General features: G+C 38.7%; 1 protein-coding gene across 10 annotated transcripts in view; it reads right to left on the bottom strand.

Moving 5' to 3' along the window:
- The window catches only part of ITSN2 (intersectin 2), a 126211-nt gene that overhangs the window by 15719 nt on the left and 84578 nt on the right, over nucleotides 1–25914 (bottom strand). For 9 of the 10 annotated variants that reach the window (XM_070799044.1, XM_019970622.2, XM_070799043.1 and 6 more), the window contains 5 exons: nucleotides 23334–23500; nucleotides 20701–20746; nucleotides 20401–20522; nucleotides 19306–19402; nucleotides 18699–18890 (listed from right to left, as the gene is read on the bottom strand). In XM_070799044.1, the coding sequence (XP_070655145.1) occupies nucleotides 18699–18890; nucleotides 19306–19402; nucleotides 20401–20522; nucleotides 20701–20746; nucleotides 23334–23500 (624 nt within the window). Of the gene's footprint in view, nucleotides 1–13798; nucleotides 17039–18698; nucleotides 18891–19305; nucleotides 19403–20400; nucleotides 20523–20700; nucleotides 20747–23333; nucleotides 23501–25914 lie in introns of those variants that run through there. The other variant, XM_070799052.1, reaches the window with a different exon arrangement.

The following is a 25914-nucleotide window of genomic DNA, read 5'->3' as shown; positions in this document are numbered from 1 at the left end:
TCACCCACCACCCAGCTGACTCTGGTGGAAGCAATGGCAACAGTTTCTAAGGCTGCTCCACCTCTTTGCTGGTGGTTTACAAATCTTGGTCCTTCATATTCTGCCACATTCACATTCTAGCTCTACTACTACTTAGATAACATTTTTGTCCATGTTTGAGCAAAATACCTAGGGAAATCATGGGTTCGATGTGCTGGTTACGTTTCTTCTAATAGTCACCACCATAAACATGTAACCATTAACATCAATTGAATTCTCCTGGGCCCTCTTTTTGCAGCCATTGTGTTGGGCACCAACAGGATATCCCACTTTAGGAAAGAATGATGTATGTTAAAACCTGCAAGCATTGGCCTGTCTGTTCAGTGTCTGCGAATAATAGGAATAGTCTCAAGTAGTTTATTGTTTCTAAAGCTGGAACATACATGACGTTAGCTTCATCAGGATGAATGTGGGACAATCCTTGTACTAATACCCTGGCTGACATTTGTGCATTTCATTACTTATGGTTCTTAAATGTTTATCCTCAAAATTTCTAACCTGACCCCTACCATCACTTTCAGATGCTCTTATCTCTGATGTCAGGGAAAAAAAAAATACAGGCATGATGCCCCTTTAACTTCCTGCCTGTCTCCCTGCTCACTTATCCCTGTACTTCCTGCCTGTGTCAGGGGCCAAGAGGATCCCACTTTTTCCAGAAGCCAGAATCCCTAATCCACCCTCTCTGGCAGGACCCTTCGCCGCCCTTCCACTTCCCCTTTCAGTCCTCAGTGGTCCCTCCAGGCTATGAACACAGTCACGTGTCCCTCCTACCACAATATTTACAACAAACACACTCGTTCCTTCAATGCTGCTCCTTCCTCAGACACCCGTCTCCAGTCTTACTGCCAAATGGCTCTAGAGGGGTCTGTCATTCACTCCCCCCGACCCCAGCTCTCTCTGTCACCTCTCCAACTCAGAGTCACTGGTTTCTGTCCCACTGCTCCACTGACACTGCATTTTGCTTTTGTTTTTTAACTTTTAATTTTATACTGGAGAATAGCCAATGATGCTGTGATAGTTTCAGGTGAACAGCTAAGGGACTCCGTCATGCACAAACATTGTATCCATTCTCCTCCAAACTCCCCTCCCATCCAGGCTGCCAGGGAACACTGAGCAGAGTTACCTGTGCTATACAGTAGGTCCTTGTTGGTTATTAATAAATAGAGCAGCAAGACACTGCTTTTGTGAAGGTAATGACGACTCAGCATTGCCAGTCCAGAGACCCCTGGGAGCTCACATCCTCCTGTACCTGCGCACAGCCCTGACACCTCTGATGAGCTGCTGCTTCCAGCCCTCCGGTCTCTCCCTCAGCCCCTGTCACTCTCCTCTTCCCGGTGTGTCCTTCTGCATTTCTGCTTCTGCCTGCCTCCAGACTCTCTGCTTCCCCCAGTCCAGCAAACACTACAGTGTATTCCTGGCATTCCTGACCTGCAGGGTCAAATGAGTGTGGGCAAAGCTACAGATGTCCTTCTCTGCTGGGGTCACAAGGTGCATGGACATACCAAGGCTCTGAGAAATCCTGCTCTAAAGAAACATTCAGTTTGAGTGAACTCAAGAGCTGCCCACACTTACTTGACCCTCTGTTTTGAGGGGAGAGTGAATCTGTCGAGAACTGAGGAATTAGGGTTTATGGATAGAATACACCCCTCTGCCATCCTCTACACCTGCACTGTCCAATATGGGACCCATTAGCAACATGTGACTACTCAGCACTTGAACCTCGGCCAGTCCAAATAGAGAAGTGCCATAAATGTGAAACATACACCAGACTTTAAAGACCCAGTACAAACATCCCGGAATGTAAAACAATGCATCAGTACCGAAATTGTTACACCAATTAAATACTGAAATGATAGTATTTTGGATAATGCTGGGTTAAGTAAAAATAACTATTAAAATTAATTCCATCTGTTTCTTTTTACTTTTTAAAAATGTAACTGCTAGAAACTTTTAAATTACATATGGGCTTATATTTGTGACTTACATTATATTTATATCGAACAGCTCAAGCCAGCCGCTACATTTTTTTATCAGGTTTCCTCCCTGATGGAAATGTTCAATGGCTGCTGTTTTTTTGCAGAATGAGGTCCTAACTCGGGGGGAGCACAAGGCTCCAGAGTCTCCTGAATCCAGCAGTGGCCTGCCTCTGAGCGTGCCGCCCACCTTCTGGCCACCCTGGCCTCATGATGCACTGCATCAGTCCTCACGATGAGCTGTACACACTGGCCATGGCGTGGCTGTTTCCACTTCTGTCCTGGGCTCTGTCCATAGCCCTTCTCCACCCAGAAGCCATCTCATTACCCCTTCAGGGTGCAGCTCACATGATCCTTCTCCGGGGAAACCTCTCCCATCCCCTGTCCCACTTGCTCCCACACTGCATCTCCTTCATGTTTCCATGATACTGGTTTGCATCTATATTATAATACTTCACATAATGTGACTTGTAGTTCACCTGTGTACAGGTAGTATGGCCACCTCTCCTAATGGAGGTCAGGCACTGTGTCTGACAGTCTATAACGTAACACTTAGCAGGGCTTTTGCCCACGGAGGTCAGGAAATACTTACTGAACGGAAGACTATTTTGTCATCTCCAGACCCAATTCTCATCTTTCCCCTGCTCTGCTCTATACTTTTGTCTTACTGAAGCACATCTCTTAATGGTTCCTTTAGTCACATTCATGGTATTAGTGGTAAATACTTTCAAATTTTGCCTGAAAATGGCTTTATCTCCCCCCCTTTCATGAATAGTATAATTAAAATTCTAGTTTGACAGTTATTTTTTCTTAACACTTCCTATTGTTGGGTTGAGTTGTGTGCAGTCAAGTCTGACTGCTGTTCCCGTATAGTTATTCTGCTCTTTCTTGCTTACTATTTTCAACATTTTTTTTTCTCTTTGGTGTTTTGCAATCTAGGTATGTATGGGTTTATTTTTTTCCCCAGAAGTCATTGTTCTTCGGAATCTGTGGAGTCATATCTTTCATCAATTCTAGAAAATTCTCAACCTCTAACCAGGCCAAACTCTAAGGCTACTTTTGTAAGCTCCTTCCTTACTTGGCTTCTGCTTGGATTTGGTTAATGAGAGGAGGCTCCATCAGGATACTGAAGACTATTAGGATAGACTAGGAAAAGAATCCTCCTGCCACAACAGTGAGATGACAAGAAAGCATTTAGTCCCCACTGGGTAAAGAACAGAAATGCCTGGGCTGCATCTCACATAAATTTGGAGTTCAAGAACTCCTGAACTGATGAATTAACACAAAAATTAATTTCTGGCTGGTGATACCTTCAGGGTGCTTGCCCAGAGAAAATGTACAAATGGTCTGGAGGGTCACTCTCACAACCTTGGTTCCACAGGGTTTACAAAGAAAAACCAAGTCTTGCTAAAGCTGAGTTCATAGTAAAAAATTACAAAAAACAAGGACAGACTCCCCATTCATTTTGAGGATTAGAGCTGCAAGAACGTTAGAACAAAAGGGGGTATAAAATATGTATGTTTAAAATAACTCAAGATATATATAATGTACTTGAAATCCTAAGTAGGGTCTAAAAAACCAATAGGCAGATTTGAAAAAGAAATGAACAGAAAGGTAAATATTATCATAATATTAATAGATGAGATAGCTGATAAAACACATCTGAGAAAACAATTAGTAAATCTGAAAAAGAGCTGAAGAAATTACTTAGAATAGAGCCCAGAAAGACAAAAAAATGGAAAACATAAAATTAAGGTTAAAAGATACGGAGGAGGAAATGACAAGGCCTTACATACATCTAATAGGAGTCAAGGAAGGGAGAATAAAAAGAATGGGAAGAGATAATATTGAGAGAATGGTTGATAATTTTCTAGAACTGATGGAAGTTATGATTATACAGATTCAGGAGCAACAATGACTCCTGGGAAAAAAATAAAATAAACCCATATCTAGACTGCAAAATGCCAAGAAGAAAAAATTGTTGAAACAGTAAGAGAGAAGGGGCAGAACAATTACACAGGAACAGCAATCAGACCTGGCTGTAGACAATGCAACCCAAGAATAGGGAGTGTTGAGAAAAAGTAACCGTCAAACTAGAATTCTAATTATACTATTTTTCATGGAAGAAAGAAAAGAAAGAAGCACTCAGTCGTGTCTGACTCTTTGCAACCCCGTGGACTCCTCCGCCCATGGGATTCTCCGCCCATGGGATTCTCCAGGCAAGAATACTGGGGTGGGTTGTCATTTCCTTCTCCAGGGGATCTTTCCAACCCAGGGACAGAACCAGGGTCTCCCGCATTGCAGGCAGATGCTTTACCCTCTGAGCCACTAGGGAAGCCCATTTTTCATGGAAGAGGGGGAAATAAAGGCATTTTCAGGCAAAGTTTGAGAGTATTTACAACTAATAGATGAGATTAAAGAACTGTTAAGAGATGTACTTCGGTAAGAAAAAAAACTGAATAGAGAAATAAAGAGATGCAAAGGGAAGTAGAAAAAAGAGAATGGTGAGCACAAATATTAGTAATGATGTGAAAAAAGTTATTTATATTAGAAAATAATAATAATGACTAAGTGGGATAAATTCAGTATGAATTTTTAAAAAAGCAGCAAAGGAAATACACGGTAAATAAAACATATCTAAAAAGATAGATATAAATAAAAGTATCAAACAGTTCTAATAAATGTAAATACCTTAAAACTATCAGTTAAAAGAGAGATTCCAGACTGGATAAAAAAAAAAATTCAGCTAGATGCTATTTACAAAGACACCTAATATGTAAAGTAACAGAAATATTAGAAGTAAAGGACTGGAAAAAAAACTATCCAAATGCAAAATATAAAAGAGCAGTGTGTGGGGGGATTTATTAGCAACAGACAAAACAGGATTTCAAGGACTATATAAGAAAATATCATAAACAACTCATGAAAATGTAATAATTCTTATTTGCAACAGGAGCACTTCAAAATCTAAAATAAAAAGCTGACAGAATTACATCCCCCAAAAAATAGAGAAAAAAGAAAAACTAAAAAATCTATCATTGAAGTAGTAGATTTTAATATATTTCTCTTAATGAAAATCAGTAAGAATATGAAAGATTTGAACACAATTAACAGGGCTCATGTAATGAGAATATAAACAAGAGAATACACATTATTTTGCTCAGGCAACCAGGGACATCTTTGATACTTTTCTTCTTCTCACACCTCACATTCAATCCACCTATAGCTCCATCTTCAAAACAGATCAGAGTGGTCCATAATCTGACCACGTCATACCTCATCCACCACCATCATTTTGATCCCCTCCAACCCCCAATGTAATCTAGCAAGCCAGAGCTATTCTATTAAAACATAGCAGGTCATGTCACTCCTTGGATCAAAACCCTTCAATGGGGTGTTCTCACTCTGAGAAAAAGTCAAAGTTCTTAAAATCAGCCCACAAGAAACAATCTCCCCCATCTCTGTGGATACCTCTGTCCTCTCTGCCTCCTCCTCTTGCTCCTTTCTCATTCCGGCCACCCTGACCTCTGTGCTGCTCCTCAAGCATCACAGGCATGCTCCTTGCATGTAATGTTCCCTCTATCTAGTGACCTTCCACGTGTCCACAGTGCTTCCTTCCAGATACCCATATCTGTCTAGTCTTTGCTCACATCACCATGTCAGAGAAGCTCTGAGTAGTCAGTTTGAAACTGAAATCCCTCTGCATCCATCTCTCCCCACCCAGCACTTTCTTTCCCTAACTTGCTTCAATTTTCTAAAATTTCACATACTTACTCGTCTTGTTTTGTCTGCTGCTGCTAAGTCGCTTCAGTCGTGTCCAACTCTGTGCGACCCCATAGACGGCAGCCCACCAGGCTCCCCCGTCCCTGGGATTCTCCAGGCAAGAACACTGGAGTGGGTTGCTATTTCCTTCTCCAATGCATGAAAGTGAAAAGTGAAAGTGAAGTCGCCCAGTTGTGTCCAACTCTTAGCGACCCCATGGACTACAGCCTACCAGGCTCGTTCATCCATGGGATTTTCCAGGCAAGAGTACTGGAGTGGGGTGCCATCTCTTTTTCCCTGTTTTGTCTTACCCTACTCAAATATCAGCTTCAAGAGGACAGGACTTTTTATCTATTTTACAATCTTCTACGTCTCCAGTGGCTGACACATAGTAGTAGGTTTTATAAGTATTTAAAATCACGATGATATGAAGATAGACTCTGAGCTGCAGGAGATGGTGCATCGATATTAACTACAGGAAGTCAGAGAATGTTGAAAACATCCTGGGAAGTTCTTTCTGATAGACAATAAGAATGGGAAAGCAGGAGAAATGAGAGATCATGGCTACTATCAGGTCAAAGTTCCCAAAGAAATAATGAGTGGTAGGCTGGGCCACAAGACCCCTCCAACCACGTCCCCCCTCCCCACATACACTTGTTTTTTAGGATGTGGAGACTGAGAGACAAAATATGAAGAATGAATAATGGTTATGAAAACTCTGTGTCCCACTATAATTGGGAACCACTTTTCTAAATTACAGTGCAAGCAAGAAAATAAGGCATCTTCGCAGATAGCTGCGAAGATTCCAAAAAGTGAAGGACAAAAGGCAATCTGTGATGACTGACACAAAGAGGGCTTGTTCAGATGACATCACGAAGTCCCAGAAAGGTCCTTGCCCATTCTGAGGAGAGGAACGCCCCTGAACAATGCTGTTCTCTGTGTCCCCAAGTTCAGCTGCCAGGGTGTCACATAATGGTTTTCAGTCTCACTGTGTGGAAAATCAGTGAAAAGATGAGATTTTAACAGTAAATCCAGATGACTGAGCTGGGTGCATTTTCTGAAGGCTGCCTTTAATACTGAAGCTTTATCAGGGCAATAGGAAATTGCTGGACATCTTATTTTGTAAGAGAATAGCCTTTTATCTGCTTGGCAAATATTTACTGAGTGCAAACCATGTGCCGGGTAGCATGCTCCCACCATGAAGCCATATACACATTTGTGGTTTTGCTTTTGGAAATTTAAATAATCCGTGAACCATTTTTTAAGCTCTTGTGTCATTTTTCGATGCTTGTCAAGTTCCATGCCATCAGGTGTTACGTCGCTTAAGTACAAAAAGGTCTGTTGGTGTATAGTCTAACGCCGCAGACCATCGGAAAGCAATATATCTGACTATCAGAAAACAGACACATTCTAGAACTGCCAAAAGCAGCTCTAATGATAAACGCAACTGGATCTGCATTTACCCAAGTAATATCAATTTGGTGTTATTTTTAAATTTACAGTAAAATATTATAAGCCTAAAAGACAGCAAAGACCTCCGCAAAGCAGACAGAAGTGCAGATTCTGGCCTCAAAAAGCAGTTAGTTGAAGCTGACTTTTTGCATTATCTTCTAGTCTCCCAGACTTGATCCTATATCACTGACTCAACTGAGGGAATTAATGTATTATTCAGAATACAGAATATTAAGAAAAGATGTCATGAAAGAGTTTCTTCATGTCCACCCAGCACAGAACTTCCAATTTTAACAGTACAAATAACCAACATGGGTATGACTGTTTACAAACCTCTGATCAATCCTCTGATTAACAAATACAAATTTGACCCCTATGTATAAGCATATGGAAAATCTGAGGCTTAGTAGTTAAGGGACTTACTGTAGGATTTAGAACTACTAAATCCCTAAATCTAGGTACATTGATTCAAGTCTTACACTTTGAAATTCCAGGCCCTTTTAAATGGTGCTTACATGACAATCCTATTCGGTGTGAAACACTGGCAATTGTGTGTACGAACCTGACCTGGCCCCAGGCTTGCTGGATTCTTGAGGAAAAAAAGATTTCAGTAGAAATATTTGGAATGCAAAAAAACCCAAAGGCACTGAAGAAGCCAACCGGGTCCTTTAACTCACCTTTAACTCTTTTTTGTATCTCTGTGACATCATTGGTCCCTTTACTAAACTTCTAATCCGTTACACATGCATAATAACTTGTATCTAACAGCCAATTTCAAACAGACTGTGTACCCTTCACGCTCTGTATTAGTTCGCCCATTACTACAGTACTGACCTGGGGCAAAAGGAGTTTCATCTGCACATATAGTTTTTTCTTGTTATTACTAAGCAGACTGCTACACCTCTAACTTTACCCAATGGTATGGCTATACAGCCTGTGTTTTCCAGCTTGTTTATGACTATATAATACTATACCCCAAACTGCCGAGTTTAGAACACTAATCCTGTAGCACTGCCTGACTGACTTCATGGTGGTTAACAGATGACCACTGGTGACACAGGTTTCACAGCAGCAGGTCCTTCCAGTACCTTGAAATGCAACTTTACCAGTCTCAATTCATTTAAAGCTGTAGCCTTCTTCAGCGATCAATGCAAAGAAATAGAGGAAAACAACAGAATGGGAAAGACTAGGGATCTCTTCAAGAAAATCAGAGATACCAAAGGAACATTTCATGCAAAGATGGGCTCGATAAAGGACAGAAATGGTATGGACCTAACAGAAGCAGAAGATATTAAGAAGAGGTGGCAAGAATACACAGGAGAACTGTACAAAAAAGATCTTCACGGCCCAGATAATCATGATGGTGTGATCACTGACCTAGAGCCAGACATCCTGGAATGTGAAGTCAAGTGGGCCTTAGAAAGCATCACTATGAACAAAGCTAGTGGAGGTGACAGAATTCCAATTGAGCTATTCCAAATCCTGAAAGATGATGCTGTGAAAGTGCTGCACTCAATATGCCAGCAAATTTGGAAAACTCAGCAGTGGCCATAGGACTGGAAAAGGTCAGTTTTCATTCCAATCCCAAAGAAAGGCAATGCCAAAGAATGCTCAAACTACCGCACAATTGCACTCATCTCACACGCTGGTAAAGTAATACTCAAAATTCTCCAAGCCAGGCTTCAGCAATATGTGAACCGTGAACTTCCTGATGTTCAACCTGGTTTTAGAAAAGGCAGAGGAACCAGAGATTAAATTGCCAACATCCGCTGGATCATGGAAAAAACAAGAGAGTTCCAGAAAAACATCTATTTCTGCTTTATTGACTATGCCAAAGCCTTTGACTGTGTGGATCACAATAAACTGTGGAAAATTCTGAAAGAGATGGGAATACCAGACCACCTGATCTGCCTCTTGAGAAATCTGTATGCAGGTCAGGAAGCAACAGTTAGAAGTGGACATGGAACAACAGACTGGTTCCAAATAGGAAATAGGAGTTCATCAAGGCTGTATATTGTCACCCTGTTTATTTAACTTCTATGCAGAGTACATCATGAGAAACGCTGGACTGGAAGAAACATAAGCTGGAATCAAGATTGCGGGGAGAAATATCAATAACCTCAGATATGCAGATGACACCACCCTTATGGCAGAAAGTGAAGAGGAACTCAAAAGCCTCTTGATGAAAGTGAAAGTGGAGAGTGAAAAAGTTGGCTTAAAGCTCAACATTCAGAAAACAAAGATCATGGCATCTGGTCCCACCACTTCATGGGAAATAGATGGGGAAACAGTGGAAACAGTGTCAGACTTTATTTTTCTGGGCTCCAAAATCACTACAAATGGTGACTGCAGCCATGAAATTAAAAGACGCTTACTCCTTGGAAGAAAAGTCATTATCAACCTAGATAGCATATTCAAAAGCAGAGACATTACTTTGCCAACAAAGGTTCGTCTAGTCAAGGCTATAGTTTTTCCTGTGGTCATGTATGGATGTGAGAGTTCGACTGTGAAGAAAGCTGAGCGCCGAAGAATTGATGGTTTTGAACTGTGGTGTTGGAGAAGACTCTTGAGAGTCCCTTGGACTGCAAGGAGATCCAACCAGTCCATTCTGAAGATCAGCCCTGGGATTTCTTTGGAAGGAATGATGCTGAAGCTGAAACTCCAGTACTTTGGCCACCTCATGCGAAGAGTTGACTCACTGGAAGACTCTGATGCTGGGAGGGATTGGGGGCAAAAGGAGAAGGGGATGACAGAGGATGAGATGGCTGGATGGCATCACTGACTCAATGGACGTGAGTCTGAGTGAACTGTGGGAGCTGGTGATGGACAGGGAGGCCTGGTGTGCTACGATTCATGGGGTCGCAAAGAGTCGGACACGACTGAGCGACTGATCTGATCTGAATGCTCTTTACCCTCTTCTCATCTGTATCTTGGAATTAAATCATGATCGTTCTAATTCTGTGATTTGAAGTAACAACAACTCCAAGTTAGTGAGGGATGGCTAAGAGCACAAGCTCTGGAGTCAGATCTGGACACTAGTTATATTCCATCACACCCAAGGTGTTTAGTTCATCATTTAGGATACAGCAAATGCTTGGTAAGTATTAACTCTTACTTCCAGTATCTATATGCTAAGACTCTGGACTGGTGCTTCATAAATTGCTTAAGTTTCACCTGTAATATAAATATTACTCTCTTCATTATACAGATGAGGCAAAGGCTCCTAGGGGTGAGCTCACAGAGCCATGATTCAAAGCAGCCACAACTTCCTATTACATTCATTTTATCATTATTGGATTTTGCCTTTGATAACATCATTAAGACATCTCTCTTAAGCATTTCTTTCAATATTTGTTGTTGTTTAAAACAGTTTTAAAAGTGATTATAAAGACAATTTACTCAACTTAAAAATAAGCAAAGGATCTGAATACACACTTCTCCAAAAAAGACCTACAGGTAGCCAACAAGCACATGAAAAGATGCTCCATCATCATTAGTCACAGAGAAGATGTAATTCAAAATCACAAGATATCACTTCACACCTACAAGGATGGCTTTAATAATATGTCAGATAATAACAAGCATTGGTAAAAATGTGGAGAAACAAAAACCCTTGTACACTGCTGGTGGGAATAAAAAAAAAAAAGTAGCCATTTTGGAAAACAGTCTGGCAGTTCCCCCAAAAGTCAAGCCATTTGATCCAGCGATTTCACTCCTACGTACAGACCCAGGAAAAATGAAGTTGTATGACCATGCAAAAACTTGTACATAAATGTACATAGTATTATTTATAAGAACCAAAGAGTAAAAACCCAAATGTCCACCAATTAATATATGGATAAATAACAATGGAATATTCCATAAAAAGGAATGAAGTACTGACACACCCTATAGCATGATGTACCTTGAAAACATTATGCCAAGCAAAATGAGCCAATCAAAAAAACCCCAAACATTTTATGGTTCCATTTGTATATGTTCAGAACAGGCAAACACGGAGACAAAACACAGATCAGTGGTTGCCTAGGGCTGCATGGGAGGCAGGGTGCTTAGGAAGATATGAGGGTGATAGCTAATGGATACTGGTTTCTTTTTGAGGTGATGAAAATGTTCTATAATTGACTCTGGTAACGACTGCATAACTCAGTGAATATACTAAAAACCACTGATTTGTATAGTTGGGGGAACTGTGTGGAGTGTAAATTATGTCTCAACAAAGCTGTTACCAAAAAAGTGATTATGTTCAGTTTTATCCTTTTGAATATTCGTCTTAAGAGATTCTTATCCTTATTATAATATTCAGCCCCTGCTTCCTCATCTTCTCTGCATGTACCTTTTACACAGAGAAAACACTGCAGCCTTTGATTTTTCTTCTTTTCATTGGTTCAACCTACGGCTGTACTGCAGGAACTTCATTATTATGAAAATGGGAGGCAATATTAGCATTGGAGAGCAGAAGCTAAGAGCATGGACTCTGGAGCCAACCACTTGGGTCTGAACCCAGCTCTACCAATGACTATCCGTGTAACCTTGACCAAGTTATTTAACTTCTCTGTGTTTTAATTTCCATGCCTATAAAAAGGAAACAGTAATAAGGACCTTAGAAAAATACCTAGACTAATAAGTATTCAATAAATAGCACATTTCCTCTTTTCATTTTATTGATATGAGCAATGGTTATATAGGTAGAATTTTATTATTTTATAAAAATGGTGATATTAGCGTAACCATCTGTTTATTCTCCTAGAACCTTTGTTTCTTGTCTTCATGGGTTCCTTTCACGATATAACCCTTAACCCCTGATACACTCAAAGGTCTGATTTTCTCCCCAGGTCACCTCATTTACTTTCACTGGCTCAGAAACTATCAATATGCATTCATGCCACCAGCTGATGTACATCTGACGCTGTATATCTTAATTATATCTCATTACCTGCTGGAGAATTCTATCTAGATGTCCCATGGGTACTTTGTAGTCAAAACCAAACTCATCTTTTTCTCCCAACTGATTTTTACTGCAGCTGGTGGCACCATGATTTCTCCCTGTCACCAAGATACAAACCTGGGAATCACACTGACCCTTTCACTTGCCCACACAATCCATAAATCCCCCAACTCCTCCCAGTGTTCCCTCAGAAACTATTCTTAATGCTGCTTCATGGTTTTTTCTCCACCTTCGCTTCACATAAGAATCATCTGAGGAGTTTTTAAAAATCCCCATGCCCAGGCCTCACTTCAGGCCATTTAAATCAGGACTCAGGCATCAACAGCTTGTCAAAGGCCCCCCAAGTGGTGATTCCAACGAGCAGCCAAACGAGCAATCTCTGGTTTAGCCCCCGGCCTGCTCTCAAGCTTCAACTTGTCTTATTGGCTTTCCACTTCCACTCCAGCAATAACGAACTGCTTATAGTCACCCCTCTCCTCCTGTATCTAGGCTGCTACTTGTCTCTATCACTCTCCCCACCACTCTACCCTCCAATCTGGCTTTCTCCTACTTATCTTATGGATCGAGCAGTTGCCTTATCCAGGAAGTCTTTTCTAATTCACCAATCTACAGATGAATTAGGCATTCCTCCTCCATACTCTCTTGTGTGCATGCATGCTAAGTCACTCAGTTGTGGTCAAATCTTTGCAACCCTAAGGACCATAGCCCACCAGGCTCCTGTCCATGGGATTCTCCAGGCAAGAATACTGGAGTGGGTTTCCATGCCCTCCTGCAAGGGATCTTCCTGACCCAGGGACTGAATCCACGTCTGCTGGAGGGGCAGGCAGGTTCTTTACCACTAGCACCTCCTGGGAAGTCCCTGTACTCTCTTGGTGCCCAGTAAATCTCTCTCAGTGTGCTTAGCATGCTGTTTTATAATTACCTGCTTTCATGCCTGGTCCTCTTACAGTTAGGTCCTACCTGAGACCTGGACCACCTGACACTCATTTCCATATTCTCAGCACCTAGTACTCTGCATTCGCTTATACAAATGCTCAACACATGTTCGTTGAAAGACTTTACAGAGATCAAGATAGGTTTTTGCAAAGAGACAGTTTATATCATACATTGACAGATGGGTTGACTTTTGATCTACTTTTTTTCACTCAAGGTGAAACCACCAACTTGACTACTGAAGTGTAAAACTGCTTAACTCTGGTGCCTCCAAGCATCCAGTGGAATTTCTTTTGCTGAATATAGACTCTTATTATTTTGTACTAAAAATGTTTTAGTCTTACATTTGCAGTGAGTATTAACTTGTAAATTCCTTCCAATCTTTTTAGAGATAAAGTTGGATTAAAAATTATAAATAACGTAGTCTATTATTATCCTAGATATTTCTTTTGCTTTCAAATCAAAATTTCTTTTGCTTTTGAGATACATACACTTATCCTGGATCAAACTATCTCAATCGTTACCACTTAAAAATTTCTTTTGTCCCTTGTACTACAATACAACTTGCGGGTCTGGACCAAGAGACCACGTTAAGGAAAAACAGACATCCAAAGAAATTCAAACAGGACTACAATATAAACAGTTAAAAATAAGTTCTAAAGGATGCTTCAAAAGAAATACACAATACAAGTAATGTAGTTTGTGTCCCTTTAATAAACACACTTGCATAGTTATATTACAGTTTTGTAAAAATGAAAATGAATGACCTCATGCCAAGCGTGCCCAGCATTTGCACAATCTCAATATCTTTGATACTATAGTTTTCAAGACGCACAAAATAAAAATTTAAGGCAAAAAAACAGCACTTTGCAACAATAATTTATTACATTACAGTAGCATCACAGCAGCATCCAATAATGCCACTATAGGCAAAAGTCTCTCAGTCTTTCCATTAGAGTCTATTTACAAGAATTTATAACTTGGTAAAATTCATCCTAAGAAAACTTGGCAAATAAAGCTTTGGACTGGAATTGGCATTTCTTTCTCTACTTTTCCTTCCCCTACTTTATTTTAAACTATCAGAATTCATATTATATTTTTAAAACACTAATGTAGCAGTTATACTGTTTTAATAGCTGTATTATTTTAAAATGACTCCCTAGGATAAAGTTTTAGAGGAAACTATACAACAGGTAGGATTGATTTAGATTTTCAAATTTTCGAAAAAAAATCAGCTTTGGTCTTAGAACTGATTTTTTTCATTGCTGGAAAACCCATCAGGTTTAATCACATACTGTAGAAATGATTACAACATACTGCAATTTTAAAATAAACAGGTATTTTGATTCTTCACTTCCTACAGGGTTCAGATTTGCTCAGTTGTGCTCCCATTTTAAAAATTCTATCTTCCTGATAAACTCCTTCTAATGTCTCTTTCTAAGTAAACTGAAGCTGCCTCTTATACTGAATGAGGAAGAGAGCAAATATGTGGCTGAATATGAGGTATTGCAAAGGACTGCATGCTCTTTTAAGAAGGACAAGTTATTATTATATGTCATACCATTTCCTTTACTTTTAGCTTCCTGTCAAATGTATGACAAAATACCTAAACAGAGAGAGGTATTTCTGTAAATACAGTAAATTTATTTCCCAGACAGACACTCAGTTTAAATACGCCATTATAAGACTTAGTCCATAGTACCTGAAGAATATATTCTTTTCAAATTAATTTACAGACACTAATCTCTACCAGAATGTCATTCTTTATAGTTATCAGTGTAAAAGTGAAGCAATTTGAGCTACAAAGATACCTTTGAAATAATTTATCAGTGTATTAAATAAGCCCAAATTCAAAATTATAAAGAGAGAATGTTATACTATATCATGTGATTAATTAAGTGGTCTTATTTCTAACCTCAGGGTTTAAGGTGGATTTAAAGTAACTGCCCTGAATTTGAACCCAACTAACATGTTCAGAAAATAAAAGGCAAGACCAAGTAACCCATACAATTTAGAAGATCAGCTGAATTTACAAGGACTCAGTCTTTACACTGTACCCTTTAGTGACTGCAGGCAAATCTGTTATGCCACCTGTAAAATAATATTATTGCTTTCCATTTAATGTCATATTTTATAAAAGTATCATGATGATGCCAAATGCTAAAAGTTGAGGTGGTCTAGTAACTAGAAATCCCTGCCTCAGGAAGCATACATGCCTGTCACCATACATTCCAATGATGTGAAGTATTCTGGAACACAGACATTTATATTTTGTGAAGTTCTAACTACGGTTTAGTTGATTCTTCCTCAAGTGTTGTAAAGTTATGATTTAGGCAACATATGACTAAAATCATTCATTCATAATGTATAGGCACATTAACACAAATATTGCACAAAATATGCCTCAGAGATATAAAAACACATTTCACTCTTCTTAAAGAACTCTGTGAGGAAATAAGACTCTGATTGTATGTACACTTTTCCTGATAATACTTGGACATTCAGAAACAGTAGATTGCACTGCAGTTTGTAAACAGTTTAAATTGCATAATCTTCTCATTGATTTTCAAATATGATTTAGTACTATCCACTAAAAGTCAACTAAGTACTCTCACATTTATAATAATGTTTTACTATCCTTGCAGTTTTTGGCTCAAGGAAAAGAAGTAAAGTCCTATGCCAAAGTTGCCAATGTGGTTGAAGAACAGATATTAGGTAGAGAATTCTGAATGGTAAAATCAGTTCTGTAGCCACAAAGCAGCTTCATGGACACAGAGGAATGCCAGCTCCCACACAGCTTTCCTTCACTCTAATTCATTCTCAACTAGATAGAGACTGCCTGCTTCAAGGGCATTTAAACTCTTCAAGCATTCCTTATGATCTTTACTAAATGCATTAAGAAGAAAGTCAACCAGTGCCCCTTTGTGACCTAGGACATGGAGTTACCTCATTAAAATAGATAACATGAATTTCTGACTTTAAAATGTATAGATATAAATTCTCTGCCTAAGGTAGGGAAAGTTTCATATCTTGTAGTCAATGATGGGAGCCTTTCATTCTTCAAAAATAATCCATTTTTAGGCAATCAGTAAAGAAGTAACAACTGACTGCGGCAGCACATTAGCAGTATCTTCACGAGCCCAGAGACCCCAGTGGACTCCCAGGGTACAGGGCTCATTTTGGGACAGCTGCTATAGATAAAACCCACCCTGCTCTGCACATATGGCTGGGTAAGGCAGGCCGCTTCCCTCTTCTATGTGTAAGAAGAGTTCCTCCAAAGTGTCATCACTCCCACATCAAAATACACAGAAAATAGAGAAAAGGATATTTCCAATTCTCGGCCTTTTAACAAACTTAAATATTGGTACTTATAGTGGCATATTAGAAAGTAATAGAGGAAAACAGTGCCTATTGGGGGACAAATCGCATATTGAACCAATTAAGGGCTCACTGTGATTAGGATTAGGTCAAACATAACAGCAAAACATAAGCAATTCTGAATTCTGTAATGAATATACATGTTGCAGTAACATTAGAAAAGCATGGCAGCCCATTCCAAACCAGCAAGAACAGTTTGTGCAAATAGTGGGTCTTTGTGTGTTTGAACTCCCACCATGTAAGGGCAAACTCAGTATGCATGCTAATGACCTACAATTACCAAATTAAAAAAGGAGAAAAATGCTAAAGGATGCCAGAGTGAACAGCAGGGAAAGCCACACAAAGACCCACTATCCTTTAACTTGTTACAAATAAATTTTAACTGTAAATTAGAAACACAGAGAAATAATCACAAGTGGCTCTAACATTTGAGAACGAAGCTAAGGAATTGTGTAGGAGATATTTGATCAGGGCTGCCTGCCCTGTCTCCACGCTAGAGTCAAACTTGGATAGTGGGTCTCTGGGGTGCTTTCACACTGGAAGGCAACACTGGGTCCTATAAAAAGAAAAACGAGGGATAAAATGAACATAAAGCAAATCAAGGGGGTGAGAAAAATTCTACTGATTACATGCAACATCAACAAGTTTGAACTATGAAAATTCTCAACCTTTAGAAAATATCCTACCTACCTAGTAAAATGAAAGTAATATTTATAAAGGCTTGAGAAACACACACGATAGTCTAAAACTTAACTAGTTTTCACTGACGCGTATACTCCTGGCTGTTCTTCCTTTAGATCACTTCCATTTTTTCTTATATTTCTTATTATAAAAGACTTAAAAGGGAAAAATATGTTCCACCATTGGAAAACAAGATAACAACAAAACATTTGGAAAATGATCACTTTACATTGTAGACACTATGAAAGTCAAATGCACTGATAAACTAGAATGCCTCCAAGGATCACTTAGCCCAAGATCTTCCAGACCTTCCTCTCTCAGGCCCAGGAAAGACCCCTCGGGTATTTTTATTAACCAGACAAACTGGCAAGCCCTGAAAACTGCCAAACCATCAGCAGAATTTAAAAATGGTCTTTCATTTAAGTAATCCAAGTTTTACAATTTTCCTTACTATCTCTTCTGAAACCCTGAGGTATTTTTAGGAATATTCAAAGCATAAAAAACTGGACTCCACATCCAGACTGGGAAATTCAGCTGCTCTATCTAAAGGACCGTCTTCTCCCCAAATCACAATGATCTTTATGAGCTCTAAAGTGAAAATAATGCACTAATAATTTAAAATGATAGATACAGTACAAAGTAAATTAATAATACTTGCACTTAATTGTAAACACAGCTCAGCTTTGACTGGGTTACCATTTATATGTTCTTAGAAGCTAAGTTAAAATGAAAGGCTAAAGCTTTTAGATAATTTCACAAGAATGATAAAAACACAAACCATGATGTATTTTATTAAGAAGGACAAAAAGATCAAAAGGGTGAGGAAAGGTGACCTCTATTTTATGAAGCTAAAAAAATATTTCCAAGTACTGTTTATTCTCTAATGCTACATTTACTGTCAAGGGTAAGAAAGGTTAGGTAACTATCAAGAGATAATTTTATGTAATACCAAATCATATACATTGAGATATGGACCCCTGCAGTAAAAGTAGTGAAACGGATCTTAATTCATATATCTCTGTGGCATGAGTTACCTACCTTAAAAGATCACCTAATGAGATTTTTGCAAGCACTTTATTTGTAAAATAAATTTTATAATTTTCTTCTAACCTGGGTGATGTGTAATAACGTGGGAAATAAGGTTGCAAAATTAATAGCACCTGTACACTAAAAGGGTCATTGTGCACAGGTGAATACGCTAACTGCCAGCTAGTCTCTACTCTCTCTCAAGCTGAAAAAGGCTGGTGTAAAGAGAAGCCGCAGTGTAGACTGCTATCATACCAAGGAACTCATGAAAGAACTAGAACTTTTTTCAGATAAAGTCTAACAGTAAGGTCTGAAGCTAGGTAAAAAGTATTTGAAAAAAAGCAATATAACTTTTGATTTTGTGAAAGTTTCTTATTTTATTTTCTTACTCTAAACATTAATATACATTCGCTGAGAGTGCTAAGATTTGGTTGAGAAAAGTAAGGAATGCAGTTCTGTATGTTAAAGCTGATGCACTATTAAGAAGTAAATAGCTTGATATTACTCACACTGTTGACTTGGATCTGCATCTGTCGTCATCTTAACGTAGTTTGAAGGGAAGAGACCAGTCACCCCACTGGTTTCTCCTTGCCACCAGTCAGGATCATCCTTGTTTAGAACATTAATAAGCTGTCCCTTGGAGAAACTGAGCTCGTCCTCGTTGTTTGCCGTGTAGTCATACATGGCGATCACCTGACACACTAGCAGAGGAATAATGACAAAGTAACAAGTTAAATTGAGTAAGTCTTCCTATTAGCATCATATGTTAAAATTCTGCTAACATTTCCTTTAGCTGTTCTCTCCCACCCTCCTTCCTCTATTCCCTGTTTCACAAAAGCAAGAATTTCCCAAATGTAGTTTGGAAATCCAAGCGACTGCTTTGAAGTATGATGGTAGAGCAATTAAACAATTTCAAGGAGTGATGTAGTCCAAGCATCACTGAACAGCTGGCTGTTTCTAACAGAACTTTTTGGAAAGGAAGTTCTCACAGAGGTAAAGAAAGAACAAATTTTAAAAATATTTTTCAAAGAATTGGCTAATCTAAGAAATGCTGAGTTAAAAAAAAAAAACAAACAAACTTCCTAAGATGAAACCCAAGTTAACCCATTTCCATACCAGGATGAAAGGCAGGCGCAGTTCTTTCACTACTTGGACCCAAAAGTTTAACATGGCTGGCAGGAAACCATCCTTTCTGTCGCTTTTTCCCTCTGGCCTATAAAATTAGCAAAAAGAACACAAAAAATGAGACTAAAGACAATTATTGAGACATAAACTAAAAATAAGAAAATCCAAACTGTGTAGTAAAGAATTTAACCTTGCCCAAAGGGAGGCCTGGCCTTTGCCTATGGCTCCTGGAAGGTAATCTCTAAACCTTTGAGACGTCTTGACTGTTCAAAGAGTGTCTCAGTTTATGTGGGGGGCCGTAATGATGCAGGAGAGCCTAATGATGTGATTTATGGTGGGCCCTCTGGGTCATAATATGAACACAACCTCTGGAGGGACTGGAGACTGAGTTCAGCCATGTGAGCAATCAACCGTGTCTATTTGATGGGGTTTCAATAAACACGCTGGAAACCAAGGCTCAAGTGAGCTGCTGCTTGGCAATACTCCATGTGTACTGTTGCCAGGAGATTTAATGCTGCCCATGACTCCATGGGGAGAGAACAACGGGAAGCTCTGTGTTAGGAACCCTCCTGAACTCTGATCCATACATCTCTTCCCTTGGCTAATTTTAATCTAAATCCTTTTGCTGTAATAAATTGTAACCAGGAGTATAACAGCTTTCAGTGAGTCCTGTGAGTTTTTATGGGAAATTACTGAATCTGGGAGTGGTCTCAGGGCCCTCCAAATTTACAATCTGTGTTAGGAGGGAGGGTATCTTGAGAACACTTGAATTCTGCATTGGCCTTCGAGGTCAATATTAAACAACTGAAAGATTTAATATGCATCTCAACACTATTTGTAGAAGTCTATTTGGAGATTGTTCAGTCTCAAAGTTCTCTGCATACTTCACACAAATAATATTTATAAACTAAGAAGACCTTTCTAATGTTCTCCTAATAAGTAAATACCTCTTGGAGCTTTGTTAATTATCAAACTAATTATTAATCAGTCAAATAAGATAAATTAAATTTTTATTAATCTTATTTTTCTAATGAGCAGGCATTACTTTTATAATAAAATTAACAAATGTTATTTAAAAGTTATTACCTGTAATTCCCCTTGCCACCACCCACTTGTGTTTTTCTTTAGAATTAGTATTAACTGTCCTGGTGCGAGGCTAAGCTGTTCAGAACCAGAAGCCGCATATGCTGATGTTACTTGAGCAATCTCTGAAAAGAAGAAAAACAAGGGACTATGAATTCAAGACTATTAAACACCCTAGTAGTTCGTCAGCTTCATCATGATACATATACCAGGTTTTTTTTTTAAGAAGAAATATAAGGGACTATGAATTCAAGACTATTAATGAACACTTTGGTAGTTTGTCAGCTTCATCATGATACATACCAGGTTTCTTATTTGATGTTCCAGATTTGCTAGAACTCCCAAAACCCTATAAGGAAAAGATACAGTTTTATCATTTTTCAACAATCCAGGGTTAAAAGTACACAGGCTATTAGGGACTAGAGATTTCTAATTCCCAGGGTTATCGTTTCTTTAGAGTAAGAGCAAAATAATGATTAACCTTATACTGATCAAATAAGTTAAGAATCCAATACTTATGGGAGATCTGATTCTGATAGAATACATTATATGTAAGTAGCTGATGTTGGCAACTCAACAGGAACAGCTCATTTTCTGAATCTTTTCTGAATATTAAATGTTAATACAAATACATTTCATCATTGGGGGGTCAGAATCAATGCCCACCACATATAACACATGTGCTCTGGCTATGTTAAGGCATATGTGAGTTTTGCTCCTGTTACATACAAGGTAATGCTTTTATTTTTAATTTTTTTGCCATGTTCCTCCTGAACCTGACCTAAGAATAAAGAATCAGATCAGATCAGTGGCTCAGTCGTGTCCGACTCTTTGCGACCCCATGAATCGCAGCACGCCAGGCCTCCCTGTCCATCACCAACTCCCACAGTTCACTCAGACTCACGTCCATCGAGTCAGTGATGCCATCCAGCCATCTCACCCTCTGTTGTCCCCTTCTCCTCCTGCCCCCAATCCCTCCCAGCATCAGGGTCTTTTCCAATGAATCAACTCTTCGCATGAGGTGGCCAAAGTACTGGAGTTTCAGCTTCAGCATCATTCCTTCCAAAGAAATCCCAGGGCTGATCTCCTTCAGAATGGACTGGTTGGATCTCCTTGCAGTCCAAGGGACTCTCAAGAGTCTTCTCCAACACCACAGTTCAAAAGCATCAGTTCTTCGGCGCTCAGCCTTCTTCACAGTCCAACTCTCACATCACAGGAAAAACCATAGCCTTGACTGAATGAAGCTTTGTTGGCAAAGTAATGTCTCTGCTTTTGAATATGCTATCTAGGTTGGTCATAACTTTCCTTCCAAGGAGTAAGCGTCTTTTAATTTCATGGCTGCAGTCACCATCTGTAGTGATATACATACCGGCAACTATGACCTGTTTGACTTTACAGGATAAGTTGGCCCAATCACACTTCTTATTTTTAGGAACTGTTATTTGTAGACGTTTTAATGATGGCCCTTCTGTCAGGTGGTACTTCACTGTACTTTTGAATTTGCATTTCTCTAGTAAGCAGTGATATGTTGAGCAGTTTTTCATGTGCCTATTGGTCATCTGTATTTCTTCTATGGAGAAATGTCTATTTAAGTTTTCTCCCCATTTTTCAATTGGGTTTTTTTTGTTTTTTTTTTTTTTCAATTGGGTTGGTTTTTTGGTGTTGTTGAGTTGTATAAGCTGTTTGTGTATTTTGGAAATTAAGCCCTTGTCAGTTACATCATTTGCAAATATTTTCTCCCATTCTGTAGGTTGTCTTTTCATTTTGTTTATGGTTTCTATTACTATACAAAAGCTTGTAAGTTTATTAGGTCCCATTTGTTTATTTTTTGTTTTTATTTGTATTGCCCTTGGAGACTGACTGAAGAAAACAGTGGTATGATTTACATCAGAGAATGTTTTACCTGTGATCTCTTCTAGGTGTTTTATGGTGTCATGTCTTATGTTTAAGTCTTTAAGCCACAAATGTAATTTTTAAAATATTATATAATGAAATGTAGCAATAAGTGAATACTTGCATAACTCAGTGATTCAGTATTTGCCAAATGATCAATGAATGATGTCATCACACTCGGTATGCAAAACAGACTGGTGAATTTAAAAAAAAAAAAAAACAAAAAAAACAATAAGGAATGTTCACTGATTTGGCTTCAGATTCTGCACTGCAAGTAATCTATAAGAATTTAGTACTTGTTAAGTTTTGGTACAGCAGTGTCAAAGAATATCCACAGGTATCCGAACATGTTATTAAAATACTTTTGTTATCGCTCATATTTGTGTGAGGTTGAATTTTCTTCAACTACTTCAACCAAAAGAATATACTACTCTTTCCATTAAACACTTTTGAAGAGGGAGAAGTACATATTTGTTTTCCATTAAAAGCAATTTATTTAAGTCATCATATAGTGGGTTTAATTTCGTTATTTCAAAATGAATTAGTAAATTTTTAAAAATTTCAGTCTTAATTTCTAATATGGGAAATATTGCTAGATATAATCCATATATTTTCAGAAACTTTGGAGTCCTCAATAACTTTTAAGAATGTGCAAAGTTCCTGAAATAAAAAAGTCTGGGAACTGCTGCTAGTGGTAGGAGAAAGGCAGCAGGAACTCTAAGTGTGGGCTGGGTCATAATAACGGCAGAGCCTCAAAGATTTACGGATTCCTTTTAAGCCTCCCTGAATCCAAACCATTCCCTAACTTCAGTTATCATGAGGTCTGCCCCTATCTATGGCTCTTGTTCTTGGAATTTCATAAAATCACTTCTCCTTTATCTAACAGGATCTCTGTGATAAACTATATTTTATTGGAGTTACCTTAAATGGTCTCCTTGTAACCAAAGCAGCCCAACCAAAACCATATGTAAGCATCCTTTATAAATATGAACCTTGAGCAACAGGAATGGAATGATTCTGTTTCTATACCAAAGTAACTCTACCTCCTGATCTTTTGGTTTGACATAATTTGATGGAAAAATTCCAGTTCTGTCTCCAATACTTCCTGTCCACCATTCTCCATCTTTCTGGGTCACCAATATTTCTTCACCTTCAGTGAAAGTCAAATCTCCAGGTTCTACACTTGAATATGAATAAAGTGCAATATACTCTGTAGGGAATAAAGAAAAAGAAAAACTAATTTTGGTTATAAGATTACAGAAGTAAAAAAAAAAGTGTTAATTTCCAAGATTTTGAGTAAATTAGCTGTAAAAGACCTTGTGACTTAAGGAAACCTAATGTAAAGAGACGTTAACGTAGAAAGTAGAATGAAGTAATTACTTAATAATTACTAGAAAAAGACTGGGGCTCCCCAGGTGGTGCTAGTGGTAAAGAAACCGCCTGCCAGTGCAGGAATTGTAAGAGACACAGGTTCGATCCCTTTAATCAGGAAGATCCCTGGAGAAGGAAATTGCATCCTACTCCAGTATTCTTGCCTGGAGAATGACATGGACAGAGGAGGCTGGTGGGCTGCAGTCCATGGGACCACACAGTCAGATACAACTGAAGCGACTTAGGATGGATGGAAAGCTTTATCACAGGTTTCTTTTTTCCCACTGTATCATCATCATCATCATCATCATCATGTCACAGAGAATAACCCCAAAGCTACAAATATATATCAGTATCTCTACAGGGTCAAGACATGGAAAAGTTTTTTTAACCTTCTTACATATAGTTTAATCTCTTAAATTCTTTTCTCTTTAATTCTTTTATATACAGTTATGCAAATGCCCACTCTTCAGCTGACATCAATATGAGAGGCCAGTTTCCATCACAATGGTCCAGCTCCTAGCACGGTGCTTGGCATGGAATAGATGCTCCATAAATATTTGTTAATGAATAACCTTAAGGGAACTATTTAAGTTTTTATATGTATTTGTTGACATGAAATTTGATCTGCAGATCATAAACTGAAGATGACCAGAACCATCAAACAAAAACTATTTACTATCCACATTCCCATACTATTCAATTTAGCTGACTCAATAAAACAAAAAATGGACTGCAAGCTTAAGGTATGTTGTAATAAGCGAGGTTCTTTTCAAAATGCTCCTCACCACTTTCCTAGCATCATTCCACTGCCTTTATTCCACAGTACACCTCCGGCTCTAGGCTTGCTGGTAACTCAAGTTCCCTAGGACTTCCCTGGTGGCTCAGGCGGTAAAGCATCTGTCTACAATGAGGGAGACCTGGGTTCGATCCCTGGGTTGGGAAGATTCCCCTGGAAAAGGAAATGGCTATCCATTCCAGTACTATCGCCTGGAAAATCCCATGGACAGAGGAGCCTGGTAGGCTACAGTCCATGGGGTTGCAAAGAGTCGGACACGACTGAGCGACTTCAATTTCCTTTCCTTTCCTTTCCTAACCTTTCACAGCTGAGCCTTGGCTCACGCCTTTCCCTCTGTCCACCAAGCCTTCTCTTCCTTCATCACTAAGCAAGACCCTACTCATTGTTTAAGATGATTCAATGTGGCCACCTCTGTGGATTCATAGGTCCTACTCAAAATTGTGTTTTCATTTAGAATTTATTACAATTATATGCCTATCCTTCCCATTCTACTATTAGCACCTGGGAAACTGTGTTTTATTCATCCTTGTATATGATGAATAAAACATAATTCTAGGCTTTAGAATAGAATCTCTAATGTAGTAGATAATGAATAAACTGTTTAAATTACTATTAAACTGATTTTCTTGAGCAATATAAACAAAATGTAAACTATTCAACTAGTTTTACAATGGATATATACAATTCATTTATAAACCTATAAAACTATTACATAAAAACACTGTCTGAAGTAAGGATAGACATTTTTCAACACATTTTCAAAATTAAGATAGTCAAACCACCCAAGGGGCAACAAAAATTTCTTTGTAATATTTATGATTAAAGTATATCTTGATTTCAAATCCTACTTAATAATTTATGTGCCATACTGTAATTAAAATGCAATTCAGCAAATTCCCTGGTGGGCCAGTTGTTAGGACTCCATGCTCTCACTGCCAAGGGCCTGGGTTCAATCCTTGGTCAGGGAACTAAAAATTCTACAAGCTGCACAGTGTGGCTAAAAAAAAAGGCAATTCATAAACAACTAAATGTACTAAAATTTCCTTATATTTTAAACATCTATAATATATAATAAAAGGAAAACAAAAAATTTTATGCTATTTCATTTCAACACTTATCTATTTATTTATTGAGGTCATGGTGGAGAGGTCTGACAGAATGTGGCCCACTGGAGAAGGGAATGGCAAACCACTTCAGTATTCTTGCCTTGAGAACCCCACGAACAATATGAAAAGGCAAAAAGATAGGACACTGAAAGATGAACTCCCCAGGTCAGTAGATACCCAATATGCTACTGGGAGCTGACTCGTTTGAAAAGACCCTGATGTTAGGAAAGACAGAGCAGGAGAAGGGGACAACAGAGATGAGATGGTTGGATGGCGTCACCGACTCAATGGATATGAGTCTGGGTAGACTCGGAGTTGGTGATGGACAGGGAGGCCTGGCATGCTGCG

Source organism: Bos indicus, chromosome 11, assembly GCF_029378745.1.
Source record: "Bos indicus isolate NIAB-ARS_2022 breed Sahiwal x Tharparkar chromosome 11, NIAB-ARS_B.indTharparkar_mat_pri_1.0, whole genome shotgun sequence".
In the NCBI taxonomy this organism is placed as follows: Eukaryota; Metazoa; Chordata; class Mammalia; order Artiodactyla; family Bovidae; genus Bos; species Bos indicus.
The sequence above is the reverse complement of the archived record's forward strand: the minus strand, read 5'-3'. Positions and strand labels throughout refer to the sequence as shown.